Source organism: Arachis hypogaea, chromosome 13 (assembly GCF_003086295.3).
Source record: "Arachis hypogaea cultivar Tifrunner chromosome 13, arahy.Tifrunner.gnm2.J5K5, whole genome shotgun sequence".
Classification (NCBI taxonomy): Eukaryota; Viridiplantae; Streptophyta; class Magnoliopsida; order Fabales; family Fabaceae; genus Arachis; species Arachis hypogaea.
In genome coordinates this window covers 35,922,348-35,950,039 of record NC_092048.1, presented here as the reverse complement: position 1 = coordinate 35,950,039, position 27,692 = coordinate 35,922,348, and the positions used below count along the sequence as shown (strand labels likewise).

At 34.6% G+C, this 27,692-nt stretch overlaps 2 protein-coding genes, 1 long non-coding RNA gene and 1 other non-coding gene across 4 annotated transcripts; 3 read left to right on the top strand and 1 right to left on the bottom strand.

Annotated features, from left to right (window-relative positions):
• Nucleotides 1–3,204: 3,204 nt before the first annotated feature.
• On the bottom strand, nt 3,205–4,394 carry LOC140177558 (serine/threonine-protein phosphatase 7 long form homolog). Its single transcript, XM_072210680.1, has 4 exons — nt 4,085–4,394; nt 3,783–4,029; nt 3,615–3,702; nt 3,205–3,465 (listed from the first exon to the last, which is right to left on the bottom strand). Exons 1-4 carry the CDS (start codon nt 4,392–4,394, stop codon nt 3,205–3,207), a joined length of 906 nt encoding a protein of 301 aa, XP_072066781.1.
• Nucleotides 4,395–6,503: 2,109 nt separating this feature from the next.
• On the top strand, nt 6,504–9,893 carry LOC112738068 (uncharacterized). Its single transcript, XR_003813030.2, has 9 exons — nt 6,504–6,885; nt 7,219–7,327; nt 7,408–7,657; nt 7,830–7,934; nt 8,076–8,204; nt 8,416–8,465; nt 8,542–8,639; nt 8,717–9,001; nt 9,154–9,893. It is a non-coding gene; the product is annotated as an uncharacterized protein (transcript).
• Nucleotides 9,894–12,690: 2,797 nt separating this feature from the next.
• Nucleotides 12,691–15,038, top strand: LOC140177932 (uncharacterized). Its single transcript, XR_011869604.1, has 2 exons — nt 12,691–13,219; nt 14,426–15,038. It is a non-coding gene; the product is annotated as an uncharacterized lncRNA (long non-coding RNA).
• Nucleotides 15,039–24,959: 9,921 nt separating this feature from the next.
• On the top strand, nt 24,960–26,713 carry LOC112738067 (dehydration-responsive element-binding protein 3). The gene has a single exon (XM_025788337.3). The coding sequence runs from the start codon at nt 25,643–25,645 to the stop codon at nt 26,390–26,392; it is 750 nt and encodes a 249-aa protein (XP_025644122.1). The 5' UTR covers nt 24,960–25,642; the 3' UTR covers nt 26,393–26,713.
• The last annotated feature ends 979 nt before the right edge of the window (nt 26,714–27,692 follow it).

Genomic DNA, 27,692 nt, shown 5'->3' with positions numbered 1-27,692 from the left:
TTGTGGCAGAAGATGGTGAGTTTAGTGTCGGAATAGAATTTGGTTATAAATAGTCAGTGATATCTGCAATCAAAAGCTACACTATCTCTAGAGGAGTTAATTACACTGTGTATGAGTCTGAACGGCAAACATTCTATGCAAAATGCAACATTTATGGTGCAAGGTGTAATTGGCTTATCCGAGTTAGCTTGATTCGAAAGAAAGCTTGTTGGAAGATCAGGAGATACAATGGCAAGCACATGTGCACCATAGGCACGATTTCACAAGATCATGCCAAGTTGGACTCATACACAATTGCAAATGCTATTAGGTCGTTGGTTGAAGCAGCCTATCGATAAAGGTGAAGTTTATTATTATAGAAGTTCAATCCAGGTTCAACTACACTATAAGTTACCGCAAGGCTTGGTTGGCAAAGCAGAAATCTGTCGCAAAAATTTTTGGTGATTGGAAAGTTTCTTAACAGACTCTGCCAGTGTGGTTGAAAGCAATGACTGCGAAGATGCCAAGGTCTCGTATTCAAATAAACACGCTCCTTGTTTACTGTGAGAGTGAGGAGCTTCAAGGTGTAAGAGTTCTCCATCGCGTTTTTTGGAGCTACTATCTGTGTATTATAACATTCAGGCATTGCAAGTCATTGGTGCAGGTTGATGGCACACACCTATACGAAAAATATAAAGGTGCACTTCTAGTTGCTGTTGCACAAGATGGGAATAAAAACATTGTGCCTATTGCATTTGTGATAGTCAAGCGTGAGACGGAAAACGCGTGGGAGTTTTTCCTAACCAATTTCTAGAGATATGTTGTTACCATTGATGGCGTGGGCATTATTTCTGACCGCCATAACTCCATCGACGTAGCAATAGCTCGCAGTAACGGTGCATGGTCACCACCAAGAGCGTGACACATGTTCTGCATCGGGCACATCGGGTCCAGCTTCTTAAGGAGGTTCAAGGCTCCACATTTGCATAAACTCGTGGTTAACACAGGTATTTGAATTCGCTGTTATGGTCCTATTCACTGTAATTTTGTGGCATTTGCTAATGATAACATGGTTTGTTCAACAGGCTATTCTAGCACAGAACAGGAGTACAACAAAAACTACCAAAGACTTAAAGAGCGAGGTGAGGCATACACTCAATGGTGCGACTAAATTGGTGTTCAGAGATGGGTATTGGCATTCGACGGGGATCATCGTTGGAGATATATGACGACAAACTTGGTAGAGTGCATAAATTCTGTCCTGAAGGGTGCACGCAACCTTCCTGTGATTGCCATTGTTAGGCCTACTTTCTATCGACTAAACGAATTATTTACTCGGAAGAGCGCCGATGCTCATGAGCGTGTCTGCAACAGAATCACGTATTCAGAATTTGCTACCAAAAGAGTTGAAGAAAGTTTTCGACGTGCAGGAAGCATTGTCGTTAACGGTTCGATAGGTGCAATGAGATGTTTGAGGTTTGCGAAATGCAAGATGGTTCTATTTACACTGTTAACCTTGTGCAATGACACTATGGTTGTGGCTATTTCCAGGTCGAGCGACTCCCATGTCGCCACGTTCTTGCATGTTGCGCTAACTAACGTCTTAATTGGCAATTATATGTGTATGATGTGTACAAGATGTCTGAAATTGCAAGGCGTACAGAGGCGAGTTTGTTTCGATGGGTGACCCATCTACGTGGGATAGATATGAAGGAGCGAAGGTGATCGCCAATTGGACATTGAGGCGTGCAACAAAAGGAAGACAAAGTCAACCCGCTACTTGAATGAGATGGATTCGCAGGATATGTGTGGTCCTCGCCGGTGTACTATATGTGGACGGGAGGGACATAGCCGTAGCCGATGTCCTCAGTGCACAGGTGCCGGAGGTCAATAGCTAATAAGCTTTTTAGTTATTTTTTGCATTTTAAACTAGTCAGTAACTTTTTATGTAACCTTTTATGACCTACTTAGCAATTATATATAACTTTTTATGTAAGTTCATTACCTATTTCAAACTAGTGTGTAAGCTTTTTATGTATTTGTGCAAATTATTTATGTATGCATTAAACTATGAATAATAAATTACGAAGTTAGATAAATATACAATGATAAATATGAGAACAAAGCTAAATAAACAATAATAAATACGAGAACAAATAGAAATGTCTAAATATACAATACGAGATACAACACTGAATATAAAGTTAAACTGCAACAGACTACTTCCTCAGTGCCTTCTTCGAGTACAAAGATTGGGTGTATTTATCCGAGAGTGCAGTCTGTGTCCATAAATTATACGGATGACCCTGAGACATACCGGCAGTGTCATACAAACCGGAACCACTCATGTCCGGAGCACTCGCTCCACCATAATCATACTCGTACTGAAGGTCATGTCCCAGAAATCCCTCTTCCTGTTGCGGTATTCATTCAAATCGAACAACTCGGTGCTCGGTGGTGCGGAAGGACAAGGATGATCTACATGACCCGACTCTTGATCCATAGAGAAGTCACTGGCATGACCTGACGTGGCACGATGACCAACAGACTGCTCAGATGCACCAGGCTCTTACAGCTTGAGCGTCGAAAACAGATAATCTGTGTCCCTTAGGACCTGAGAGAATCTGATGGAATCAATTCCAGCCAACAGACTGAACTAACCATTGGCTAGAATTACCATCTGTGGTATGTAAGGTTCCACTATCTGATGTGATTGTGGTTCCGATATGTACGGTTGTTACTGCCCATATGCCGGCCACTGCTGTTGTTGCTCATATACCGAAAACTGCTGTTGGTCGTAGGACGGTGCCTAGAACTGCTGGGTATATACCAGGTCTTGAAATTGCTGTTCATACCCTGCCATCTGGAACTGGTGCTCATATGCCAGGACCTGAAAGTTGTGCTCATATGCCGGAACCTAGATAATAATTAGTAATAATTAATATTAATTAATCAACCTGAATAATATTAATTAATAGTGGAATCAATAATAATAATTAATGACAATAACATTATAAACCTTAATGATACCTAAAACCCTTATTCATAGCCCGGTGCCTGATACTGATGCTCATGACCCGACTCCTGAAACTGCTGCTCATGAGGGGGAATTTGCTATTGAGGTCCAGCTGGTTCTGCCTGTTGTTTCTGTGGTTCATTCGCGTCAGCCTCTTCACTTGCAACTCTATCTGACAGTCGTAGGTGATGCCCATACTGTTGTGTGTACTACTCGTAGTACACAGGGAGAGGATGAAAGTCGACAATCTCGTCCCTTAACTGCAGTGTGTTATAGTGGCCAGATATCCACAAGTTAACCCATTGATTGTTCATGCCTCTCCAGTCATGGTTTTGTGGGCCTGTCAACCGCCTGCAATGATCACGACCAATCTCGAATACCGGGTCCAGTGGAAGCTGTTGTAGCCCGAACTGTCGTCTAACTCGGTCTGTCGGATGCCACTCTATACACTCGAATGACACTAGGGGCGACTTTGTGGAGCACATAAACAAATTTATAGCGAGGTACTTTGGAAATCCCACTCCCATATACGACCGCCATATAAATTGCACAACCACGACGCTGATTAGTAAAACTATTATTCTAAATAAGCAGCCTAACATAAATGGTTAAAACTTACATCGTCGACTCCCATGTCATTGAGTCCTCGCCTAAAATGTACAGTAGGCTTCCGTGTATATCTTGTATGCCGGCGCCAATGACTCCACCTAAACAAAATTAGAATGATTGCAATAACAACAACAACAACAACAACAATAATAATAATAATAATAGTAAAAAACAATACCGTCGGGCAAGTGGAACACCAACATCGACGAGCTGATCGCATGAAATTGGCGCCAGGAACGGCATACGCTCCCACACCCAAACAAAAAGTAGTATGAGTGACCTATCCATCTCTTTACAGTTGTATCGTGATGCACGGCACAAAGATCTGTATAGATGTGCCAAACTAGCTGCCCCCAACTGTATAGTGGAATCCGGTGGAAATCTCGAAGTAGAGACAGAAACTTCGAGTTCAATGAAGTGGTAGACTTATCCGTAAACACAACCGTTTCGAGCACACAGAAAATGTGAGCCCAAACGTACCGCTCAATGGACTCTTGCGTGTCACACGGTTCGGTGTCGCTGCACCGCCGAACCCATCAAGATTTACCTTACCCAAGACGTGATCGTGCAGACCGGGCTCCCGACCAAAACAAGCGATGCAGTTCTCCACAAAAAACTGGTGACTGCTGTCTGTTTTACCCGTGACGAGCTCCCCATTAACCGGGAGGCCAAGAATATGTGTCACATCTTCCAGCGTCATCGTCACTTCGCCGACTGGAAGGTGAAACGTGTGGGTTTCGAGCCTCCATCGTTCCACCAAGGCACTCAGGAGTGCAGAATGGCCTCTCATTTCGTCTATTCGCGAAACGTGTTGAAACCTAGTAAATGCTAATGACGCTGTAGTTATCTCGTTAAAGGTCTCTGGCAGATCTAGTTTTATGGACAACAAATTTCTGATAATCTGCAAAAAAAAATAATAATTATTAATATTACTTCATAATTATAATAAGTGTTAACAATAACTTTAATAAAAATATTAATACTTTTCTTAACAACAGCAGCAGCAGCAACAACAACAACAACAACAACAACAATAATAATAATAAAATTTTTAAAAATAATACTCTGTTAACAATATATTAATAATAACAGTTATTATTATATTAAAAAATATTAATAAGAACAAGACAATGATAATTTTATAAACAATATTATTATTATCACAAAAAATAATAATAAATTATTATAAAATAATAAAAATTTATTAAATAGTATTATTTATTATTATTATTATAAAATAATAATAATTTATTATTATTATCCTAAACAATATTATAAAAAATTAACAATATATTAATTATAATAATAATTTTTTTTTGAGATTTAATCATAATAATCATTACTCAAATATAATGAAAACACGAATAATAATAATAATAATAATAATAATAATAATAATAATAATAATAATAATAATAATAATAATAATAATAATAATTAGTTAAAACATAAATACATAAAATACAAATAAATATATTTATTTACTCATCATAAAATTTAAAAAAAAAAATACTTACCCATTAAGAATGATTTAGATATTCAATAACGTGTTCTTTGAATTTGGTAAAATTATCAACAATTTTTTCTTCCTCTTTCACTGAAATTCTAACTCTTCACTGTATTCTTCTTTTTTCTCCCTCACGAATGATACCCTACTATATTCTAAGGCTCCAATACATTCTCAACGAAATGAAAACCTTGCTTCACTCGCAGCCCAGTCTGCATTTTATTTATAAAGATCGCTTCAGCACTTTTCATGTATATGTATTGTCTGGCAATAAGGGAGCCTGCCAATCGCAACTTGCGATTTGTCCCTGTCATCTGCCAATCGCAACGTACGTTTAGTGCGTTTCGAGGTGGTTAACATGCTAGTCATGTCTGCATACAACGAATAAAGGACATATTTTGAGATGTGATTCTCTCTCCCTACCAATTACAACTTGCGTTTTGTTATGGACGCAGCTTTTTTGTTTCTCGTTTCTATCAAAATATAACCTGCATTTTACGAATCTGACTATGACAATTTTATATTTGTACATAATACACCATGTACCAATATAAATGTATATCACTTTTTTGGTCCATTCATAAATTAATTTCTGAATTTTTCCTTGTGTATACGATTGTTTTTTTTTTTGGGTGACCTTGTCTATACGAATGTTTGAATAGAGTGTCGCATATCTCTGCTATCTGAATTCCTTGCAGAAAGCTGGCACAACTGCACAAGCTAGGTTGTTAATCTTTGACCTCATGAAAGTTTGGACGGTCTATATTTTTTGGTTTCCTATGTGATCTTTCAATTAAGAATTAATCATTCACGAGTTTTATCAAAAGTTTTATTATTAATTAATATATATTATTATATATACAAAATAAAATATAAATTTCTACTAATCTATATTTATTTTAAGGAATTATTTAAAAATTATTTGTTAATCAATAAATTATTGTATCTATAAAATAAAGGGGAGTGCTAGGGGAACAATGAAAATTTTGAACAACATGAACAACCACTAATCAAATGAAAATATACTACACCCTAATTTAATGCTACTAATTAAATTTACTCTTTTAACCCTATTAATTCACATTGTTTACACATTGTTCAAAAATCTTGTTGGTTACCTATACTTTTCCTAAAATAAAATTCGAATTCCTACCATTCTATATTTATTTACAGGAACTAGTGAACTAGTCCATAATTTTTTTAAAAGGTATATATATACTGAATAGAATAGTGGATACACACGAATGAACAGGATAGTACTCCCAAGACAACACGTGTCCCCTCCTTGTTCAGAGAGAACCATCATCGTCATGTGCCCTTTCCACTTGTCCATCATCTAAATCCATTACGATACATTCAAGATAAGCAGAGGGCCCCAGTCTCTTTAACTTTGATTTATTTTGTCCCCTGTTCCATTGGATCCAAACAGTATAGCCTTAGATCTTTCACTTATCGATTTACTTTTACAGCAACTCGCAGCTTTTCCTTTTGCTTTTGCTGTCAGACACACAACCTTGTAAAGCTTCCCCGAATTTCAGAAGAAGCAACATTAGAGAGAACAGATTGCTGCAACCAAAAATCGGGGAAAGCAAAAGAAGAATATAAAAATCATCAGGCAGCAATATCATGCTATCAAATTGGAAAAAAAGGAAAGTAAGAGTGGGCCAGCCACTCATCCAAGATTATATATATATTTATTGATTTATTGATATTCAAGTTACTCACGGGATAACGATCGCGTGCCAATCCCCCTCTCCATTCTTTGAGCTCCGTGGTAATCCATTGATCTCACACCCTTTCTCTCTTTATTATATATAAAATATATAATGTTTGCTTGGAAGCCACTTCTACCGAGTTCCAAATGTATACGTATGGTATGGGTATGGCCTATGCATATGCTTGGATCAAGCTATGTTTATTTCTTCAATTTGATTCCATTTTTTTTTTTTTTTTGTTATATTGCAATGCTTGTTTGAGGTTATGATGAGCAAATTCTCAAGGCTTTTTTCATTTTCTGGAGTTGGTGTCCAAAGAGATTCACATATGGACAAAATTTGAACATTTATGATTCAATTTTATCCGAATCTAAAGCGGTTCCTGATTTCAGGCATGTTGCAATGATATGATTGGATTTTTTAGCTGATTCATGGATGACATATTCAACAGTCTTTTGCGCTTGACAAGTTATATAAGTGATCGATTTATTCAATTCATAGGTGAGTTTTTCTATTTTGTCGCTGCTTAATTGCTCTGTATCACTCGTCAAAGTTGTCAATTTCATATTTGCATGATGCAGAGGATCTGGTACTTAGAGATGCAATCAGATGCATTGAAAATTTTGGGGTCACACCGACGATCTCCTCTTCAGTATGCTGTTCAAACGGCTATACCATAAGCACATCTTGGAAGCCACCTCAATGTGGAATTGGAATCTGTGAAAATAATAGAGCCTCTTACAATACAAGAGAACTGCTTGTAGATACAAGATCGTTAATTGTACATGCCAGTCATATCACTGCAATTGTTCCTTCAATTTGTTACAAAGGGTAACAACCTTACATCTTCATAACTCATATCCAACTATACTACAAACGAATAAATAATAAATTGCATCGATGTAAATTGTGAAGCTTGTACACAGTCTGAAATTTCCGCTATAATCTTTTTGGCTAGTTGTTTTGCTTTGCTAATATGTTGGAAGACAACTTGTGTGTGCAGTTTGACACTCCCATTATATGGAATACAGTATGCTTGGAATTTGGGAATGGCTTCTTTCCGATATTCTTTCTTGTGCATTAGATGTGCTCACGATCAAGTTCATAGGTAAAACAAGGTTTATGAAAGCAATACAACATTAGATTTTAGAATTCAAATTACTTTTTTATTTGGAGATCAGTTCATTCCTGTTATCGTGTTTGTGAATACATCAAGAAAGTGATAACTGGTAATGATTGGCATTCTCAGACTTCTGTCTCGCGTGCGGAAAACCTTGCGCGGTTCCTATGATGATATTGGCTGGTTGCAGCATGCTCCTGGAATGCCTCCAGTACAGGATGGAACTTCAAGATTCCTGGATTTACTTGCTGACATAAGGTCACAATTTTATCTTAGCCTAAAGGCTTAAATTGAAATAGAAATAGAAATAGACCTTAATATATCTTTCCCTCTGAAATGCTATTACTTACTATGTTATTATATTATGTTGCTTATTCAAATGAGACATTCAAAATGTAGCTGGTTGCTTCATGTTCATCACTTTGGAGGAGTTTGTTGAAATAAAACTTTTTCAGTTTGTGTTCTACAGGAATGGAGAGCACGCACTGCCCAACTCATTTGTTTATCTGTTGATTCCAGGTATGTCAAAATCCACACGTAAATTTTATGTACCATTTTAGTTTAGCCTTGAAATTACAATATTCATATGTGATAGGCCTCTTTAGCAACCATGGACCCTTGTATTTTGTTGCCACTAAGAAGTTCTTTTCCAAGATGGGTCTAGCTTGCCATATTGCAAAAGTTCATAGTGAGGTAATTGATCAGTTTATCTGACTTGGTGGATCAGTTTCACTTTCCAATATTTCTTATTTCTCTTTCGTCTTATTAAGGCATCGGTAGAACACAATGCCTTGGTACTCAAGCAATACATTGAGGAGATTTATTGGGGTTCGGGCAAGCCTGTCATGTTACTAGGACACAGCAAGGGCGGGATAGATGCTGCGGCTGCTCTGTCGTTGTATTGGTCAAATCTGAAGAACAAAGTTGCTGGATTGGCACTGGTACAAAGTCCATATGGTGGCACCCCTGTAGCTTCCGATATGCTTCGTGAAGGCCAGATTGGAGACAAAGAAACCCGCAGGATCATGGAGCTTCTAATTTGCAAAGTAATCAAGGTAATCAATTATTTGTTGGCTTCATAGAACAAAAAATTGTTTGGGTTTAGGCCATTTCACATGTCCACAAGGAAATTTTGAATTTTGTGCAGGAAGTTTGTCTCCAATTTTCTTGTTAACACTTAACAGTAAGTGTGAATCATGTACTTTAGGGTGACATACGGGCACTGGAGGATCTCACATACGAGAAGCGAAAGGAATTCATCGCGAAGCACGAGTTGTCCCTCGATATTCCTCTCATATCCTTCCATTCAGAAGCAAGGATTGCACCTGGTGTTCTTGCCACCATGACTCAGATAGCTCATGCAGAACTTCCGTGGCTCCCATTGCCCAAATCAGACCACTCCGACACCTGTCTCGTGTCCGGACGCCAAGTTCCGGTAATGATTCCTATATCTGCTGCCATGGCTGTGTGCGCTCTCCACCTCCAGCTAAGGTATGGAGAAAAGAGCGATGGCCTTGTCACGTGCCGTGATGCTCAAGTTCCAGGATCGGTGGTTGTGAGACCAAACATGAAGCTTGATCATGCATGGATGGTGTACTCTTCAAAGAAGAAAAATCCTACTGAACCTGATGCACGTGAAATGTGTGAAGCTCTGTTAACTTTGCTTGTAGAGCTTCGTAACATGAAAAACGGATTGGAGCAACCTCTTTAAAGAGGTAAGTCTCTCTCTGATTTTTCTTCCTCAAAAGTTCAATATTCAATTTCCGTGGTGGGTGTTCAGTTTTCTTTGGTGCCTAGTTTTACCTTTGATTAGATTCAGTAATTTAGCTCCCTGCTTTCTTATTATAATGTAACGCCATCAAAAATTGCCTACCGGAATTTGTTGCAAGATCCAAGTAAATTGCTACTATTTAATTATTTATTTATTGAGTTCAATTAGGAATCAAATACTTTCAAGTAATATCAGTTTTTACAGATGTAGCCGATGTGATCAGAATGGTCATAGTCGTGCTAAATGCAAAAATCCTAATTCGGGAAAAAATGAATTTTTTTAGATAATTCTGACTTTATAGATCATCACATTTAGAATTGCAATGTTAGTTCTGTCCTAAGTTATGCATACGAAGTGATTCTACTTTGATTTTAGTTGTATTTGTGAAACTCAGCACTTGAATTTTGCATTTTTACTTTGATTTTAATTATATTTGTGTAATCTTGCACTTGAATTTTGCAGTTTTATTTTTATTTTGATAGTGTTTGTGCAAAGCTGCACTTTTTTATGCACTTTCATTATGCAACAGGTTTGGTTTAAGGTTTATTGTGCAATTCTACAAATAAACTACAAAATTCTGCACTTATATTCTGCAATTGTGTACAAATTCTGTAATTTGGATTAAAGTTGTGTAATTCTGCACTTAGTTAATAAAATTATGCATTTCTGCACTAAAATTTTGTAATTCTGCATTAATATTCTGTAATTCTGCACAGATTTTGTAATTCTGCGCTTAGTAAATTAAATTCTGCAATTCTGCACTAATTCTGAGATTCTGCACTAATATTCTGTAATTGTGCACATAGTTAATTGTGTATTTTTTGCACAAATTCTGTAATTTTGCACTAAAATTGTATAATTCTGCTCTTAGTTAATAAAACTCTGCAATTTCGCACAAATTCTATAATTTTGAACTAAAATGGTGCCATTCATGACTAAAATTAATAAAACAAAACAAAAGAATTTCAGGAAAAAAAATACTTCTTATAAAATTTTTAATTAATATAATTTTATTGCAAGTCAAAGATCCATTGAATAATTGTGCATTAACTAAAATTAAACAACTCTAATGTTTCTATACTACTATTCCTTATGCTTTATTGTACAAGTATATTGTAAACAATGACAAGAGTCATTAAGTACACATACATTGCAAAAAGTGTCAGCCAACTTGCTGAAAAATTTACCAAAAACCAAATTATTCATTTAGAATAGCAAAATGAAATTAAAATTGGGACATATATACGTCTATTTGGTGATACTTTTCTCTTTTCACATGAATGAACCAGACAAATCTTTTAGGACTTCCAGTATATCTTTGAAAGACACCTTTCTGTTACTGTCCAAATGATATACTTTGGAAATAATTGCAACATAGACAAACCAGTAAATTTTGGTACCCCTATTCAATTCAAACAAATCATAGACCTGAAATTCCTCGAGTGTGGGCTATGAACAAATTCAAACAAATCATAGACCTGAAATTCTTCGAGTGTGGGCTATGAACAAATGGAACCATAACAATATGAGGCTAATTTTTTTCCATATGAAAATAATTATGGTGTAACTCAATAAAATGGACGTGTATTAAATATTTGCGCTGCAACTTATGTTTTGCTTTGTTTATTTTTTTTTTATGAAACAATTTTAACGGAACTTGCGTTTATAAAATGGGCTTTTTTTTATTATTTTTTGAAATTTAAAAATGCAGGTTGCGCATAGAAAAAGCATATGAATGCAAAAAAATATATACTTCATTTACTCTCAATCTTTTTTTGACTGTGTCTTAATCCAGTATAAATAAACATCTTTTATATTATCACAAATTGTTAAAAAAGTTATAACCACTTTTTTTATAGTTATCATAAAAATGGAGGAATTTTTGGTATGGTTAATTATGAGTCATTTTTTCTTACAATTTTTTAGAGAAAAAAATAAAAGTAATACATAATTAATTTAATAAATAGAAAAAGATGCAAAGAGATAAAAAAAATTAATAAAAGTAGACAAATAGTTGAAAAAAGAGAATGGAATAAGAAAGAAGACGAAGTGATTGGAAGTTATGCGAAATAAGAATAAGAAAGCATAAACCGTGGTAGCCAACCAGGTTTTATGCTCATAGCTTTTCTTCATAAACCGTGGTGACCAAGCACGGTTTTTAGTAGCATTTTTCCTTCATAATCCGTGGTAAAGAACGTTTCCTAAGTGTAAACCGTGCCAACCTCCCACGATTTATGCACAAATTGAAAATCGTAGTTACCTACCACGGTTTACATAATAACCAAAAAGGACACTCACGTAAACGAATTGAAAATATTGTATTTGAATAAAAATCTCACGCCCATTTTAATTGAGTAAATTGCCCTAATAATAATTACTCAAAGCCCGACAAAAACACTAATAATAATAATACCATTCATAATCATAACAAAAATATTAACAGCCATATCATTTTTTGTTATTAAAAATACTAATATGTTAATAACATTAATATATTAATAATAATAGTTAATAATATATTAAAAAATAATAATAATAAAATAATGATAATAATTAATAATGATAAATTATTATTGATATCATAAACAATTTTATAAAAAAATATTTTTATACTACATAAAATATTTTTATTAATACATTAATAATAATAAATTATTATTATAATAACCAGTATTATAAAAAATTAATAATATACTAATGATAATAACAATTACTCATATATAACAAAAACACTAATAATCATTGTTCTTAAAACCGAACTGGATCGGTCGGTTCAACTGGATTAACTGGAAACTGGTCATTTAGTCGGTTCGATTGAGGTGTAAAACTGTCTAACAGAAAATCGGTAAAAAAACAGGTCGAACTGACGATTAATCGGTGAACCGTTTGAACCGAACGATTTTTTTTCGGTTTTCAATTTAAAAAATTAAAAAATAAAAAGATATATAAACTCTCCCCCATTTTCTCTCTCTCACTCACGCACAAGACCCACCCCCCCTCTTTTTCTCTCTACTCCACGGAACCCTAGCCCCCTTTTCTTTCTCTCTCCCAGCCAACAGCAGCAGGAGCCATTGCCCAATGCCCAACGCTGACGTCACCGACGAACTCGTCTCCTCAGCCAGCATCCAGTCTCGTCGTCGCCGATCCTCTTCTCCTGGATCCCATCTCCTCGAGTCGCTAGGTCTCATCGTCGAACGTAGAGGGTGCTGTCGCGGCTGGGTGGAACTGACCGTGGTGGCATCAAAAATCGTCGCATGTGGAAGGTGAAAGTATACTCGTCGCTGCCATCATTTCTCTTCCCCTCGCCGTCAGCTCTCTCCGTCGCTGTCGAGCCCTCTCTCTGTCTTCGTTGTTGTTGGCCACCCTGAAATCGTGTCTCCGTCGGTCCGTTTTCATCGTCGATCCCCCTCTCCCGCGCGTCAAGCCTGTCTTCAATCCCCCTTGTGCCTGAGCTCACTTCCCCTTTTCCATCGCCGTCACTTGGATTCCTCCTTCGCCGCCGGTCTTCAATTTAATTTTGCTTGTTTTTGTAGTTTTATTTGGTTTCTGATTTCTGATTCTAAGTTTACTAATTTCTTCTTAGCTTGAGTTTATGAATTTCTGAGTTTGTAAGCAGATCCCTGTCCTGCTTCAGTTTTTATTTTTGGGAGTTAATTGCTATTTTTTTGGATTTGATCATGTTGATTGTTGCTTGTTTGTCTGGGTTAATTGTTGTTTTTCATTGCTGTCTTCTGCATTTAATTTCTGTTGATTGTTGCTGTCTTTTGCTTTTTAGCTTTTAATTTTGTTAATTAAATGAATTAATCAAGTTTTTTTATTCTGTTTTTGTAAGTTTTAAATTATAATTTTGTTCTGTTTTTAATTTGTTACTGCAATTTGATTTCATAATCTGTTTGTTTGATTTCATAATATTTTTGTAATTCTGTTTATTTATTCAAATTATGATTATGGTTGTTCAAAATTTAAATTATGATTATGTTTGCAAATTCATTGGTTAGTGGTTATTACTAATTTATTTCAGTTGTTTGTTATTTTTTATTATTAGGTTATAGATTGAAATTTTAAATTTTAAATTTTATTAGGTTAAATTTTATTGAAATTTAAATATTTAAAATTATATATTAAATTTTTAATAATTTTTTTAATATTTAATTAAATCGGTCGAACTTTAGCTGAACCCAAGTCGAACTATTAAACCAGTGAACTAGTCACCTCACCGGTTTATTGACCGGTCCGGTTCTCGCAACCTTGCTAATAATAATAATAACGATGATGATGATGATGATAATGATGATGATGATGATGATGCCAATAAAACTAACAGTTAAAATATAAATAAATAGAATACAAATAAATAAATTTATTCATCATAAAAATATAAAAAAATACTCGTCCATTGAGTATGATCCAGATATTCAATAATATATTCTTGAGGTAATGTAAAATCACGAACCATTTTTTCTCTTAATTTTACTCCTCACCCACTTAAACTGTTCCCTCTTCTTTTTGCTATTCTTTTTCCTCCCTTCCTTGCAACCAAAAGCCTCAAACCCTCCTGATGAGCGGATATTTTATACGCTTTTTGGCATAGTTTTCATGTAGTTTTTAGTATGTTTTGTTTAGTTTTTATTAAGTTTTTACAGATTTTAGTGTTAAATTCACATTTTTTGATTCTACTTTGAGTTTATGTGTTTTTGTACAATTTCAGGTAATTTCTAGCTAAAATTGAGGAGCTGGAGCAAAGTCTGATTCAGAGACAGAGAAAGCACTGCAGATGCTGTCTAAATCTGACCTCCTTGCACTCGGAAGAGTTTTTCTAGAGTTACAGAAGTCCAAATGGAGCGTTCTCAACGGCTATAAAAAGTTGACTTCCAGAGCTTTCCAGAAATTTATAATAGTTCATACTTTGCTTCAGATTAGAAGGCCCAAAATTGGCGTCCAATGCCAGCCTCCTGCCCCCTTCCAGGCGTCCAATGCCCAAGGAGCAGAGCCCAGCGTCCAAACGCCCAGAGAGGACCCCCTAGCTAGCATTTCACGTCCTAGAGGCCTCATAGCACGTGGATCTCATCAAAGTTCAGCCTAAGCACTCACCAAGTGGGCCCCAAAAGTGGATTTTAGCACTAAAAAGATTGTTTTACCCTTACTAGTCATTGTTTAAGGGATTAGATTTATGTTATTCAAACACTTTTGACCATCTTTACCATACTTTACACGTTTACCATTGTATTTCTTTTCAGTATGAGTTTCTAAACCTCCTAATTTGAGGGGAGGAGCCCTGCTGAGTCCTATGAATTAATAAAAGTATTACTGTTTCTCTTCGATCCGTGTGTGATTAATTCTAAGATGTATATTCGTACTTCAACATGGTGAATAGGATGATCAGTGACAATCAGCTATGTTCATCATACTGAGACAAACGTGCCTGACAAACACCCATGTCTACTTGGGTTCATGTGAATACTTCAGTGGAAAGCATTGAACCACCAGCTTGAATTATACATCTCTCAGACGGCTAATCTACGACTTCGTTGGGGACTTCTCGAGACACCAGGTCAGCCAATTTACGGGGAGATTAGGGTCTCTGTGGTAGAGGATAGAAAATGAGAAAAGAAGTAGCAAAAATTGGTTGAAGAAGTGTGGGAAAAAATGTGGCTAAGAATCGTGCCTGAAACAAAGAGAAAGAGGAGAGAATCGCGTATGAGACAGAAGAAAAAAAGGAGGTGATTTTGGCTTGTGTAACTGAAATTGATGAAAGTAGGGATGGAAAAACTTCCCGAGACGCGGGAATCCCTACGGGGACTGCCCCAAATGGGGATCTGACTGTGGAAAATTTTTTCCGCGAGGATGGAGATGGGGGACAAAATTCTCCCGAGGCAAGTGCGGGAACCCGAACGGGGATCCCCGGGGATGGAGATGGGGGACAAAATTCTCCCGAGGCAAGTGCGGGGACCCGAACGGGGATCCCCGCCCCGTCCCCGCTATTCCCCGTCCCTACTTTTTTCAATTCAGAGATCCCTAACGCTGTTCATACTCCATCCAACCTCTCTGCAGCCACCCCCTCGCCACTCTCCCTTCTCACCGCGTCGTCACACCTCACCATGCCATCACCCTCACTGCGTCGTGCTTTCTATTTGTGGCGGTCCTTTTCGTAACTCTGCCGTCGTGTCCGTTCTCCTCTCTGTTGCCGTGTCTCCCACCTCGTCTACTACTTTGTCCTTTGACTCGTCGTTGCGTCCCCCCACTGCTTCATTTCGAAAGAAGTCACCATCGTGTCATTTAGACTTTTTATATAAAATCTTACTGTTTTTGTATATAATAGATACTTGCAGATCTAATCATATGAAAATTAATAATTAGTTAGAACTATCAGATAGATGGGGAATGGGGTCCCCGCGGAAAATGGGGCCCCGTGGAGAATGGGATGGGGAGCAATATTCCCCCACGACAGGAAATGGAGACGGGGATGAGGAGCAAATCTGAGGACGGGGATGGGGAGTAGGGAGGCATCCCCCGCCCCCGCCCTGTCCTGTTGACATCCCTAGGTGGAAGTGAGGTGGAACGCGTATTATCAGTAAGAGTGGTGTTTGTTTTTCAATTTTTTAATTGTTTTATTTGTGTATGTATTTATATACGGTGGTGGTTGAAATTGGTGTACATGTAGCATAATTAATAATTTTAACATAAAAAGATCCTTTTTAATAATTAAATATTCTTCATAGTCCTTGAAAACAAATTTTCTAAATTTTTTAAGTCTTAAATTTTAAATTCTATTTTTAGAGTATAAATTTTAAGTTTTAAATGTTAAAATTCTAATGCTAAATTCTAAATTCTAAAAATTAAAAATTAAAAATTAATAAAAATATATTAATATTTACTGATTAAATTTTTTTTTTTTAATATAAAGCAATTGCTTCTTTTTTTTCTAGTATAAAAATTGATTAAAAAGAAAAATTGTTAGAAAACTATTAGAATTTATTAATTTTGGTCATTAATTATTCATCAAATATTTAAAAATATGAATTAATGTATATTATTAAATTACTAAACTAAAAAAATTAGATTAATAACTAAAAGAGGTAGATAAAAATAATAAATTATGATGTTTTTCATATTTTTTTTTCCTTTTTGGTAAAAGAGGTACACTCGCACGGCAATAATACGATAGTTTAATTCTTTTGGGGGGGTGTATAGTAATGGGGCATTAGGCTGCTAACGAGTTATATCTCAAACAGTATAGTCTTTTCATACTCACTTGAAAGTTGCAGGTTTGAATCTCTCTATCTTTGGTAAAAAAAAAAAAAAAAAAACAAACAAAACAGGGCATTAGGCCTAAAGAAAAGAATTAAATAATTACCAAGCAGGCTGATATAACTTTCCTATTATCATCAAATAAAATACATTTTAGTAGGCGTTAGTTTTTTATTTGTTTTTGGTCATTGTAGGCCTTAGTTAACCGTCCGTTTATGATTAATAAGTGACCCTGGCCCAAATGGTATGAATAGTAAAGCGTATAAATGTTGCCACTACCCAGTGAACCATAATAAAACTATCAGACCAGAACAAAAGCCCAAAAATGACCAATATTTGAAAAAAAATTTCCCTGGAAACTGGACAGGATTAAGAAACTTAACAGTCAAAAAAAAAAAAAAGAAAAGAAAAGAAAAGAAAAGAAAAAAGAGAGGAAAATAAACTTAGGTAATATTAAAATCAAATTAAGTATATACATCAACTATCAAAATCAGTTATCAGTATACAATATATATTAAAATATAAATTATATTAAAATAAAAAATTATATTTATTTATATATAAATACATAATGTTAATTAGTAATTAATTTCAGTATATAACTAACATTTTTGCAAACCATGATAATTTAAAGGAACAATGATAATTAGTTAATTACACATACATTTAATCTTTGTATATTGTCAAGATTTATTAATAATGTAACTCAACCTTGTACTTGGTTAATGGGCTGTGTACTCGGATATGGATAACAATATGTGTGCAAAATTTACGTGTTAAATAGGCGAGCTAAAAGAGTACAATTATTGTGAATGTAGCAGAAGTCACCAAATTGAATGCGGCACATTTCAGATTCATTGAAAGAGAACGAGTTTAAGGATGCCAAGGAAAGACAGGAGTTGGACGGGGTGTTAATGAATTTATGATTTATGGTACCGCCAATTTGGATAGGAAATGGAAATTGCAGTTTATTTAGTGTCAGCAGAACAGAGCCTATACCCTTTGCAGTTCTTACGATTAGACAGACAATAAATACAAATGTCATCGACCGTTAGAATTTAGACCATCAAATTGTTCCATTTTTATGTAAAATTTAATTGAAGTGTATAAAAATTAATATTCAAAATTTAATATAATTTTGATTATGTTGCAATTTTCGTTCTATCATTTGATTATGTGTGCTCAGTGGTCTTGAACTATCATCTAGTCACATATTCACTTGATTATTGAAATTGTTTTTTTTAATTTTTATATATAAAATAAATAAATAAATTGAAGATTTATATAGATATAGTCATATTTCATCGTTGAAGGGAAACTTCAAGTTTCTATGCTTCTCTATTTTTTGAAGTAGACCTGTAACCTGTTTGTCTCTTGTAATATGCTGAAAGTTGAACGTAATCTGATTCCATGTGTGTCAACGGTTGAGGCGTTCAGCCCGAGTTGGCAAAGAGAGAAAGCAGAGAAATAGTCAAAATTAAAATCCTAAACAAACACGCATGCTTAAATTAATATATGAAGATTTGCATTAAGTTCCAGGGACTTCCCCTTCAGTAGGCATAATTCACGCTATACTCAACATGCATAATTAATTTAATTACACGCAAATTGACTACTACTCCTCTTGCTCTATCTTATTATCTAATTAATCTTATGCACCTTTTAAGTTACACCTCACAGCACAGGACCCATCAATATTGGCCATCTCAAGAACCTATGTAACCGCCCACCTTTGAAAAAAGACCATAAAAAATTGAATTACTAAAAGAAGTCAATGTCCAGGTGGAAATTCTCAGTTCCTTTTTGCCTCTAAATTTTTTAATTGGTTTATTGTTAGAATTTAGAAGAAAATTAACGTGAAATCATTCTCTTTAAAAGGAAAAAACAGGGGGGCAAAAGCTGTGTAGCATGGGTGCCACGTGAATTGCGCGTGAATAGGTGACAGATTAGATTTGATTGAGGTGGGCATGCAAGGCATACAAAACAAGTTAGGGAATAACCAATAGTAAATAATGGCTCCACTCATTTAATACACAGCAAATGTTTAAGGTCCTGCTCAGTAGCACTAGCAACCAGCAATTGCTCAGTGCTCATACCCCATATGGCCATATTTAATCTTCTGATCAATTCGCATTACCCCATAGTTGCTCTCGTTTTATTCACTCACAAGAAGCATTGCATTCGAATGGCGTATATGCTAATGTATATTATTTCATTTCTTTATGATATTGAATGGAAACATAATAAATGGACAATTGAAAATTCATTACGTCTGCGCATTAAAAATTAATAATTAAATTAGTGATTAATATAAAATATATGTATTTATATATAAATGTAATGTGATTTTATTTGTATCCGGATTATTTTGTTAGACATTTTGTTTTCTTAAGGAAATTATGATTCACAAGATACCTGCGGAAAAAAAGTTTTGGTGAAAATTATATCAGGGATGTCTTTTGAAAAAAAAAAAAAAACATAATTCATTGGTGAAAATTCCAGTGAATCTTCTCTTAATGAATGCCGAATTGGGGGAAGACAGCTGGTTTTACAACATTTTCCTGAAACTCTTTTGCCTTGACAAAAAAAAAAAAAAAAAAAACGAAAGAAAGAAAAAACCTTTGCCTGTCTTACATTTCTTCATTTGCACAAATGAAAAATCAAATGGCTCCACTCATTTAATGTTTTGGGTCCATGTATTTAGTTACCAGAGTAACTACAAGTTTTAAATATATTTAAATATATAAAATTTAGTTAAAAATGTCTTTTATATATATATATATATATATATATAGGGACGAACTTACCCGGCGAGTGGGGGCCTCGGCCCCAACTTTTTTAAAAAGAAATTAATGCTAATAAGTTATTAAGTATGATTTATTTTTTAAAAAATGTATTTAGTATTTAGTCTAGTATAAATAAAATTTAGTCAATCACCAAAAAAAAAAAAAGTTTAGTCCAACTTAAATATTAATGATTTCTAATATCTAAAAAATAAGTAATAATATTAAAAAATCTGAAAAAAGATATTATTACTAATATTTTTTAATTAAACAAAATTTTTCAAATCCCATAAAGTGGATTCTTTTTCTTCTTGTGAGCGTCCTTCTTGATTCATTTGGTATTAATTCTTGCTGTTTCAACTGCTACAATTGAAAGATCTTTTTCAGTTATAAATATTGTGAAGAATAACTTAGAAACAAGATGAAAAATGAATTTTTTGCTAATTATCTTTTAATTATATTAAAAAGAAAACTGCTAAAAAATTTGACACAGATTCTATTATCGATAAATTTTATGACACGAAAAATCGACCACTTCGTTAGTAAAAAGTACATGTATTTTTTGTACTTTAAAACATATTCTATATCAATATATTTTTATAATACATCTTACGTTATATAATTTTTTGCAAAATTTTTAATATCATATATGTTATTGCCCCATATATATATATAATTTTTTTTATAAAATATTTTATATATTCAATGAATTATCAAAAAATTTTTATATATATTAAAAAGAGTAATTATCCAAATCAGTTGTCAAAAAATTTTTTAAAAGCGGACATTTTAGTCCATAAAAAAAATTATGCGCATATCAATTTTCAATATTTTTTTCTGCTAGACATAACAATTTTCGCCCATTTTCCAACATAATTCACTAACGGAGAATGCTGATTTGGTAGATAAACTTGCACACATGGTAGTTAAATATCCACGTGTGCGAAAAGAACAAAACAATTCCTGGTCTGTAATCACAAAGCAGTGTCGTACGGTGCCTTCTCATATTGAAGGTATCATTCTTCATCGTTAAGGCTTTATGTTGAAATCCGTGGGATATCACAACTAACACTAATAGCAGTGTCACTGCCAAACTCATAATTGCTGGTGGGAAATCAAACAGCCACAGCGAGAAGCAGGACTGCTCTAATTTCAACAACAGTGTGGAGGAGCACATGGCGGAGCAAGTGGATGAAGAAGAGGAAGAAGCAGAAATAGAAGAAGACGATGAAGGGGTACAAACTAGATATGCTTCTTAACAGTCTTTGAGAACTCCTTTCACCAATCTCAACCAGGCCGATGCTAACCTCGCCCTTGTCCGACCTCTTCAGGAACAGGTTCCTTCTTTATCTTATCTTTGATTTGTTTTGTATAATCTTCGCAACGAAGACGGCGACAATTCTGCCTTTGACACGACGATTCTGCCTCTAAAAATTCTATTTAGGCATGCGACGATGACGTTCTCTTCGAATTGGATCAGGTGCTAATTCAATCAAAAAATAGAAAATGGATCGAGACAGTGTAGGAGGAAGACGAGGGGTAGATCGAGAGAAGGAGGAGGATAGAAAAGAAATAGGTGGCAGTGGCATGACTGGTGTTGGAGGTGACAAAAGACAGAACATGGAATGCCAAAAGAGCTGTTGTTGCTGAGTGACAAAGGAGGCGTTCCTTTTTTGTGCGATGGAAGAGTTGCGATGATGATGGTACCAGATATGAGATTTCACAAAGAGGAGGTGGATGGTGAGGGAGAGTGAGGTGGTGAAGGTGGTTGGGTCTAACTCTGGAAGGAAAAGAGGAGGAAGAGAGAAAAAGAAAAAACAGAAGAAGGAATATAGAAACAATGGCGGTGATTTAGGTGGTTAGTGAGTCGTGCCATGGACTATTTTGTTTTTCTCACACAGATAGACATTTAATTGTCACATGTACAAGTTTATTTGCTAACTTAGTATTTTTTGTTAGTGAATTATGTTAAAAAATAGATGAGAAACTATTATGTCTGATGAAAAAAAATGTTGGAGACTAAAATAACTATTTTTAAAATTTTGAAAGACTAAATTTTACTCTATTAAAAATTAGTTAAAAAAAGTTCATATATATATATATTCTAATTAAAAAATTAGCCATTAGAATTATCAAATCTATTATAATAGAATAATACTCGTCTTATGTATATACAAAAATAGTCACTAAGGTAGCGTTTGTTTTGAGGTATTGAGATAGAAACTGGAAGACTGAGATTTAGTATTATGTTTGTTGGTTCAGAGACTGGTATTAAAATTTCTGTATCTGTCCCTAAAATTTCAGTATTTCAGTACCTCCAACAAGTAGGGACACAATGGACTAAAGTTTTTAGAGATGGAGACTGAAACTTTAATAACATTTTATACCTAAAATATCCTCATTTCAATTAATTAATTTTAATTTTATCCTTTATGCAAATTAAATTATAGTTTCATTCTTGTTTCAATTTCTATCTCTCACTTTGTACCAAACAGAATACTGAAATTTATTTCAATCTTTGTTTCTTAGTCTCTGTCTCTCAGTCTCAGTCTTTTCGTCTCTGTCTCTCCACCAAACACTACCTAATTAATTATGTATAAAAATATATATTTGATACAAAATTTTATTATACTAATAAATCAATTTGATTATTTGTTTATTACATATTTTATTATTCTATTATGATCGACGTGTTTGAGTATTCTAATATCTAATTACTTAGTTAAAAATTATGTGACTTAATATGTATAACTATAAATAAATAATATATAATAATTAATTTAATAGTTAATTTTTAATGTATATAATTTTTTTTACCAAAAATATATTAAAAATTTTTTTATTAAAGAACTTGTAGATTTAATTTCTAGTAGCACACAGAGAATATGAAAAAAGAAAAACCGTGTTATGTTTTGCTCATTAATGATATATCAACGATCAGCAAAGCCTTGTCCCTTTTTCTCTATTAATTAAATGGTACCTAGAAAATTCGATTTACCTGATTAATTAACTTGTGTCAGTACCTGATATGCCATACCATATGGTTTCTCATTCAAAGAATTACGACACGGAATAGTTGGAGTTTTCTAATACTGGGGCCAAATGTAATTTAAATTTTCTAAGAAATAATTTTCAAATGCTTTGATTGAATGTATGTTATCCCGAATTGAGGAAATCTAGTAACTAGTAAAACGATGGAGGAAAACAACAGATATGCATGGATGTTGTTGTGTCATGGTTTTCTTTTTCCAAGGAAAATTGATAAACAATATATGAATACACCAGATGAAAAGCGCCAAGCTTTGTTCCAAGTTTTACTGGAAAGTGAAAAACTAGCCCCTTTATCTTTCACATACATATGGGTGACAATGTGAATATTGTGACAGTAACCTTAGCCTGAAAAATAGTACTACTCTCTTTGTTTCACACTTTCACTCAGCAAGATGACCAAATTGACGACCCTATACTTAGCGTCGAGTTATGTTATTTTTATTACAATTCAAGCGTTGTTTAGCAACTGTAATTAATAATAATAACAACAAAATCATAGATTCCATCTTCATTTTATTTATTTTTGTAAAATGTTACTTTGACTCTTCTTGTACACAATCCAAGTATAAGAGATAAAATATGCAAAATATCTGAATATGGGACCCCGCATGCTTTCATCTTTTACAATAGAATTATTTATACTTAATTAAAAAGTCAAAATAGCATTACTCCCCCACCCCTTCCTCCACCTCCTTCTTCTTCTTTCCCTTTTACTCATATTTTTATTTTGTATCACTTTGAAATCGTTCATGGTTAATTAAAATTAATGGACTACTCTTGAATAGGAGAAATACTAGCTAGAATTCATTAATTTAACTAATATGTATTTAAATATAAATATTAAAATTATTATTAATAAAATTTTAAATTTTAAAATTAATAAATAAATAATACATAAAATTATTTTTAATATGACATAACCAAGCATGTATAATAGAAAATGTATTTATTTGAGTGTATTACATGGAGCTAGAAATTGGTGCTTCCAATTTCTTTGAAAAATTTCACCCATCAATTTTAAAAAATTGGATATATCTAATATTACACTAACTAATATTAATCTAATATTAAACTAATATTAATAGAATACTAATAGAATAGAAATAGAATCGTCTTTTTTGTATATTCTTTTCGGTTCGGTTGTTACCGCGCACTTTAGCAATCGATCGAATCGTATAGATATCCCTTCAATACAACGTAGGTCATCAAAAGGGTGCATAACTATACAGATAAGTTCACACTAACCCGTCAATTTTAGATCTAATTCGGAATTTTTTTTGGGAGGTATTGGGAAGGAATTAAAATGTAATAATATCGATTCATACAAATACAGAAGAAAATGTTATCTATTGATTCAAATGCTATACCTACGAAATAGGAATAGAGAAAGAAAAAAGAAAAAACTGAAAATTTCACACAGTACTTTTGATTGAAAAATCAATCTAATTTATTTCGTATTTTTCGCTCAATGAGAAAATGGGTTAGATTCTGCAGGATCGATCAAACTTGTGGGACTTAAAGAATGATGAAAGAAAAGAAAAAAATAAAAAAAATAAGTAAAATGTAATAGAAGAGTCCCAGTTTCAAACGAACAAATTCAAAACTTGATTAAATTTTTTTTTAATTCTCGAAGAATGAGACAAAAACAAAAGGATTGATCGAATAATATTTCTTGTTCTTGTTAAAAGATCGTGATTTGACCATTCACATAAAATTTTAAAATATTTTTAAATTAAAGTTAAATCCGCAAATTTCACTTCTCATAGAATAAAAAATAAAAAATTTATAATATTAAAATTGAACCTTTTAAATTTATTTTTTGCTAAATAGTCTTTATATTTTAATAAAAAAGGCAATATTATTAAAAATATCATATTTAAATCCATATTAACATTTTTTTGCCAAAAGTAGTCTAAATTTAATATTTTTATATAAAACTTTTTAATTTTATAAGTGTTATATTTATATATAAAGCTTTTTAATTAGCGCACATTCCACACATAGTCATTAGACAGAGGTAAGTAAGTAGACCCTCTGAAAAGGACAAGTAATAAGTGATGTGCGAGACCTAAAGGAATGAGGAAAGAACATGTGGACAAGAACAGTATTAGAGTCATAATGAGGGAGTTTAAGGAGAAAAGAAAAATGCAGGTAGGGGGTTAAAAAGAAATAAAGATTAGTAGTAATAATGAATGAAGCGAAGTGAAGAGAAGAGGAGATGAAAGGAATGGTTAGACATTATTAGGTAACCCTTCCAGCCCATGTCAGTATGGAAAATTCCCCATCCCTATTGCTCGTCCGATGCTGCCAGGCTGTAGTGAGTAGTGACCCCTTCGGCTTTGGTCCAAGCCATTAAGGCCTCACTCTCACTGGCCCTTCCCTTCAACTCACCCACCCACCCACCCGCCTTTAACATACATGGTCAATAAAATCTGAAAAATTCATTAAAATAGAAGCACATACTACTAATATATACTAAATAAATATAGGGAAATATCTTTGTAGATGGTGCATGTAGCATAGTATAGAAGGGAAGCAGGTGCATATGGGAGTATTAATGACGAAGGGGGAAGGCGAGGTTATAATGTGGGCATGAAAGCAGAACCATTCGTGTGGGGGTCACTTGCAAAATAAAAGCCCCACCCCCTTCTCTCTCTCTCTCGTACACACACACACACAAACACAGAGCCACACTAAGTCTCATTCTACTACTCCCACGTATATAAGCACAAGCGCCACCCAACTCAGTAGTAACTCGTACTAATACTCAGTGTTCCACACTGCATTCTCAGTTCTCACACACAACTATCTGCTATACTACTAGTTAAGTAGTATTATCAAGAATGGGTGAGGACCTACCAAGCCCAAACTCTTGTTATTCTTCTTCTTCGTCAGTTAGTCTGGATCCGGAAAAGCAGAAAAGTGCGGGAAAGAGGGGGAGGGAGAGGAGTAATAACAAGAATAATAATAAGCACCCGGTGTACAGAGGGGTGAGAATGAGAGCGTGGGGCAAGTGGGTCTCTGAAATCAGAGAGCCTCGTAAGAAGAATCGCATCTGGCTCGGCACCTTCGCCACCCCCGACATGGCCGCCCGCGCCCACGACGTCGCCGCCCTCGCCATCAAAGGCTCCTCCGCCATTCTCAACTTCCCACAGCTCGCCCCCCAACTCCCCCGCCCCCACTCTAACTGTCCCCGTGACGTCCAGGCCGCCGCCGCCAAAGCCGCCTCCATGGACTTTCTCTCTCCCTCATCATCATCATCATCGTCGTCGTCGTCACCATCATCATCAATATCGTCGTCCGAGGAGCCATCGACGCCGGAGGAGCTGGGGGAGATAGTGGAGCTGCCAGCACTAGGAACGAGTTTCGAATCGGCGGAGGCGAACAAGGAAATGGTGTTCTTGGAGCCAGTTGATGGGTGGCTGTATCCTCACCCATGGTGGTATCACAGCAGCAGCATTTATGAGGAGGAAGTGAGGGAAGATTGCGGTGTCTATTTTACCGGCGGGGATCAGATTTCAATGCACACTCAGTCTAAGTCTCACCAGTACACCACTCTTGACCTTGATCCTCCTTCCTTGTGGCAATACTAATCTCATCTCTGCTCTACGTGTAACGTGTGTGCTTTCAGTTTTGCTTTCAATTCCTTTCTTTTCTTTTCTTTTCTTTTCTTTTCTCATCTTATCATTATTAGACAACCCCTTTTTTTATTACTACTACATATAAGATAAGACTATATTTTCTCTTTATTTTGTTTTAACTTTGCATGTGAGCCTTTTGCAATTTTTCATCTTAAGTGCTCTTAATGCATTTTTCCCCCTCAAGTTCACGTCTTTCTCTTTACTTTAGGTGTGAGGTTTGTAATGCTCTTCCTTGTTAATAATAATCTCTTTCGTTTCCACTTGTAGCACAAATAGTAAGCCCTTTTCTTTCTATTTATTTATTCATTCTCTGTTTTGTTGTTCCTTCGTTCGTGCGGGGTCAAAATTGAATATGTATGATGTTGAAACTTACATGAACAAAGTGATTCAGAGCTCATATAATTATGCTTTTCGGAGACAGGAATAAATGAAAGCTTATAAAATATAAAGTAGATTCCCTATAACAGAGAGTAACTCTATTTTAATCAATGGCTACCTACATCACCAATTTGGGCCCACAAAAAGTTAATAAATTAAAAATAGAACTTGGAAGTTTTAATGACGATAATAACATGACACACCTCCTCTTCATTCTAACGATTTTTCTCAAAGATTTGCAATTTGTAAATGAATCTATCTATCTATTTCTGTTCTAAACCAAGACGCGTACAGCTACCAATGGTGTCTTGACACGCGACGCGGAGGTCCTTGTTTCCTTTTTCTTTGGCCGTATTACCTTTTATTTAGGGTACTGCAAAATAGTACTTGCTTATTCGCTTTACTAAATTAGTAAATTTGCAGTGTGCAGTAAAGCCCATATCTTAATAAATAATGATTAAACAGGTGAGGCGCAGTTATATCATTTTTCATTTTTCATTTTAGAATGTTGTCAAAGACTCAAAACCTTGAGGCTTTGAATCATAACATGGTCAGAAAATTTATGATCACTGAATAGTTTTAATGTGCTAGTACACGTATATGCTGTAGCTACGACCCCGGATCAGATAAGTTTCCTTGGGTTGTTAAATATTCATGGTCAATTTAAGGATCTACTAAGTGTTAGCGGCACACAAATTCAGGATCCCAACTCAAAGCACACAATTTTTAGCAGCCTCCAATCACATTAGTTGTAGCCTACACCAGTTGACAACACAAGAGAATCTATTGAAAACTCAGAGGGAGCAGGAGCACTGAACGATTTTTTTTTTTGTAAATACAATAATGATGAAGAAAAAAAAATATGTCTAATTAT

Coding starts and splice junctions, on each gene's coding strand:
- LOC140177558 (XM_072210680.1), bottom strand. CDS start 4,394: ATGAGAGGCCATTCTGCACTCCTGAGTGCCTTGGTGGAACGATGGAGG. Junction 4,030..4,084: donor ACGCAAGAGTCCATTGAGCG/GTACGTTTGGGC, acceptor TTTACGGATAAG/TCTACCACTTCATTGAACTC. Junction 3,466..3,614: donor ATGACATGGGAGTCGACGAT/GTAAGTTTTAAC, acceptor TGCTCCACAAAG/TCGCCCCTAGTGTCATTCGA.
- LOC112738067 (XM_025788337.3), top strand. CDS start 25,643: ATGGGTGAGGACCTACCAAGCCCAAACTCTTGTTATTCTTCTTCTTCG.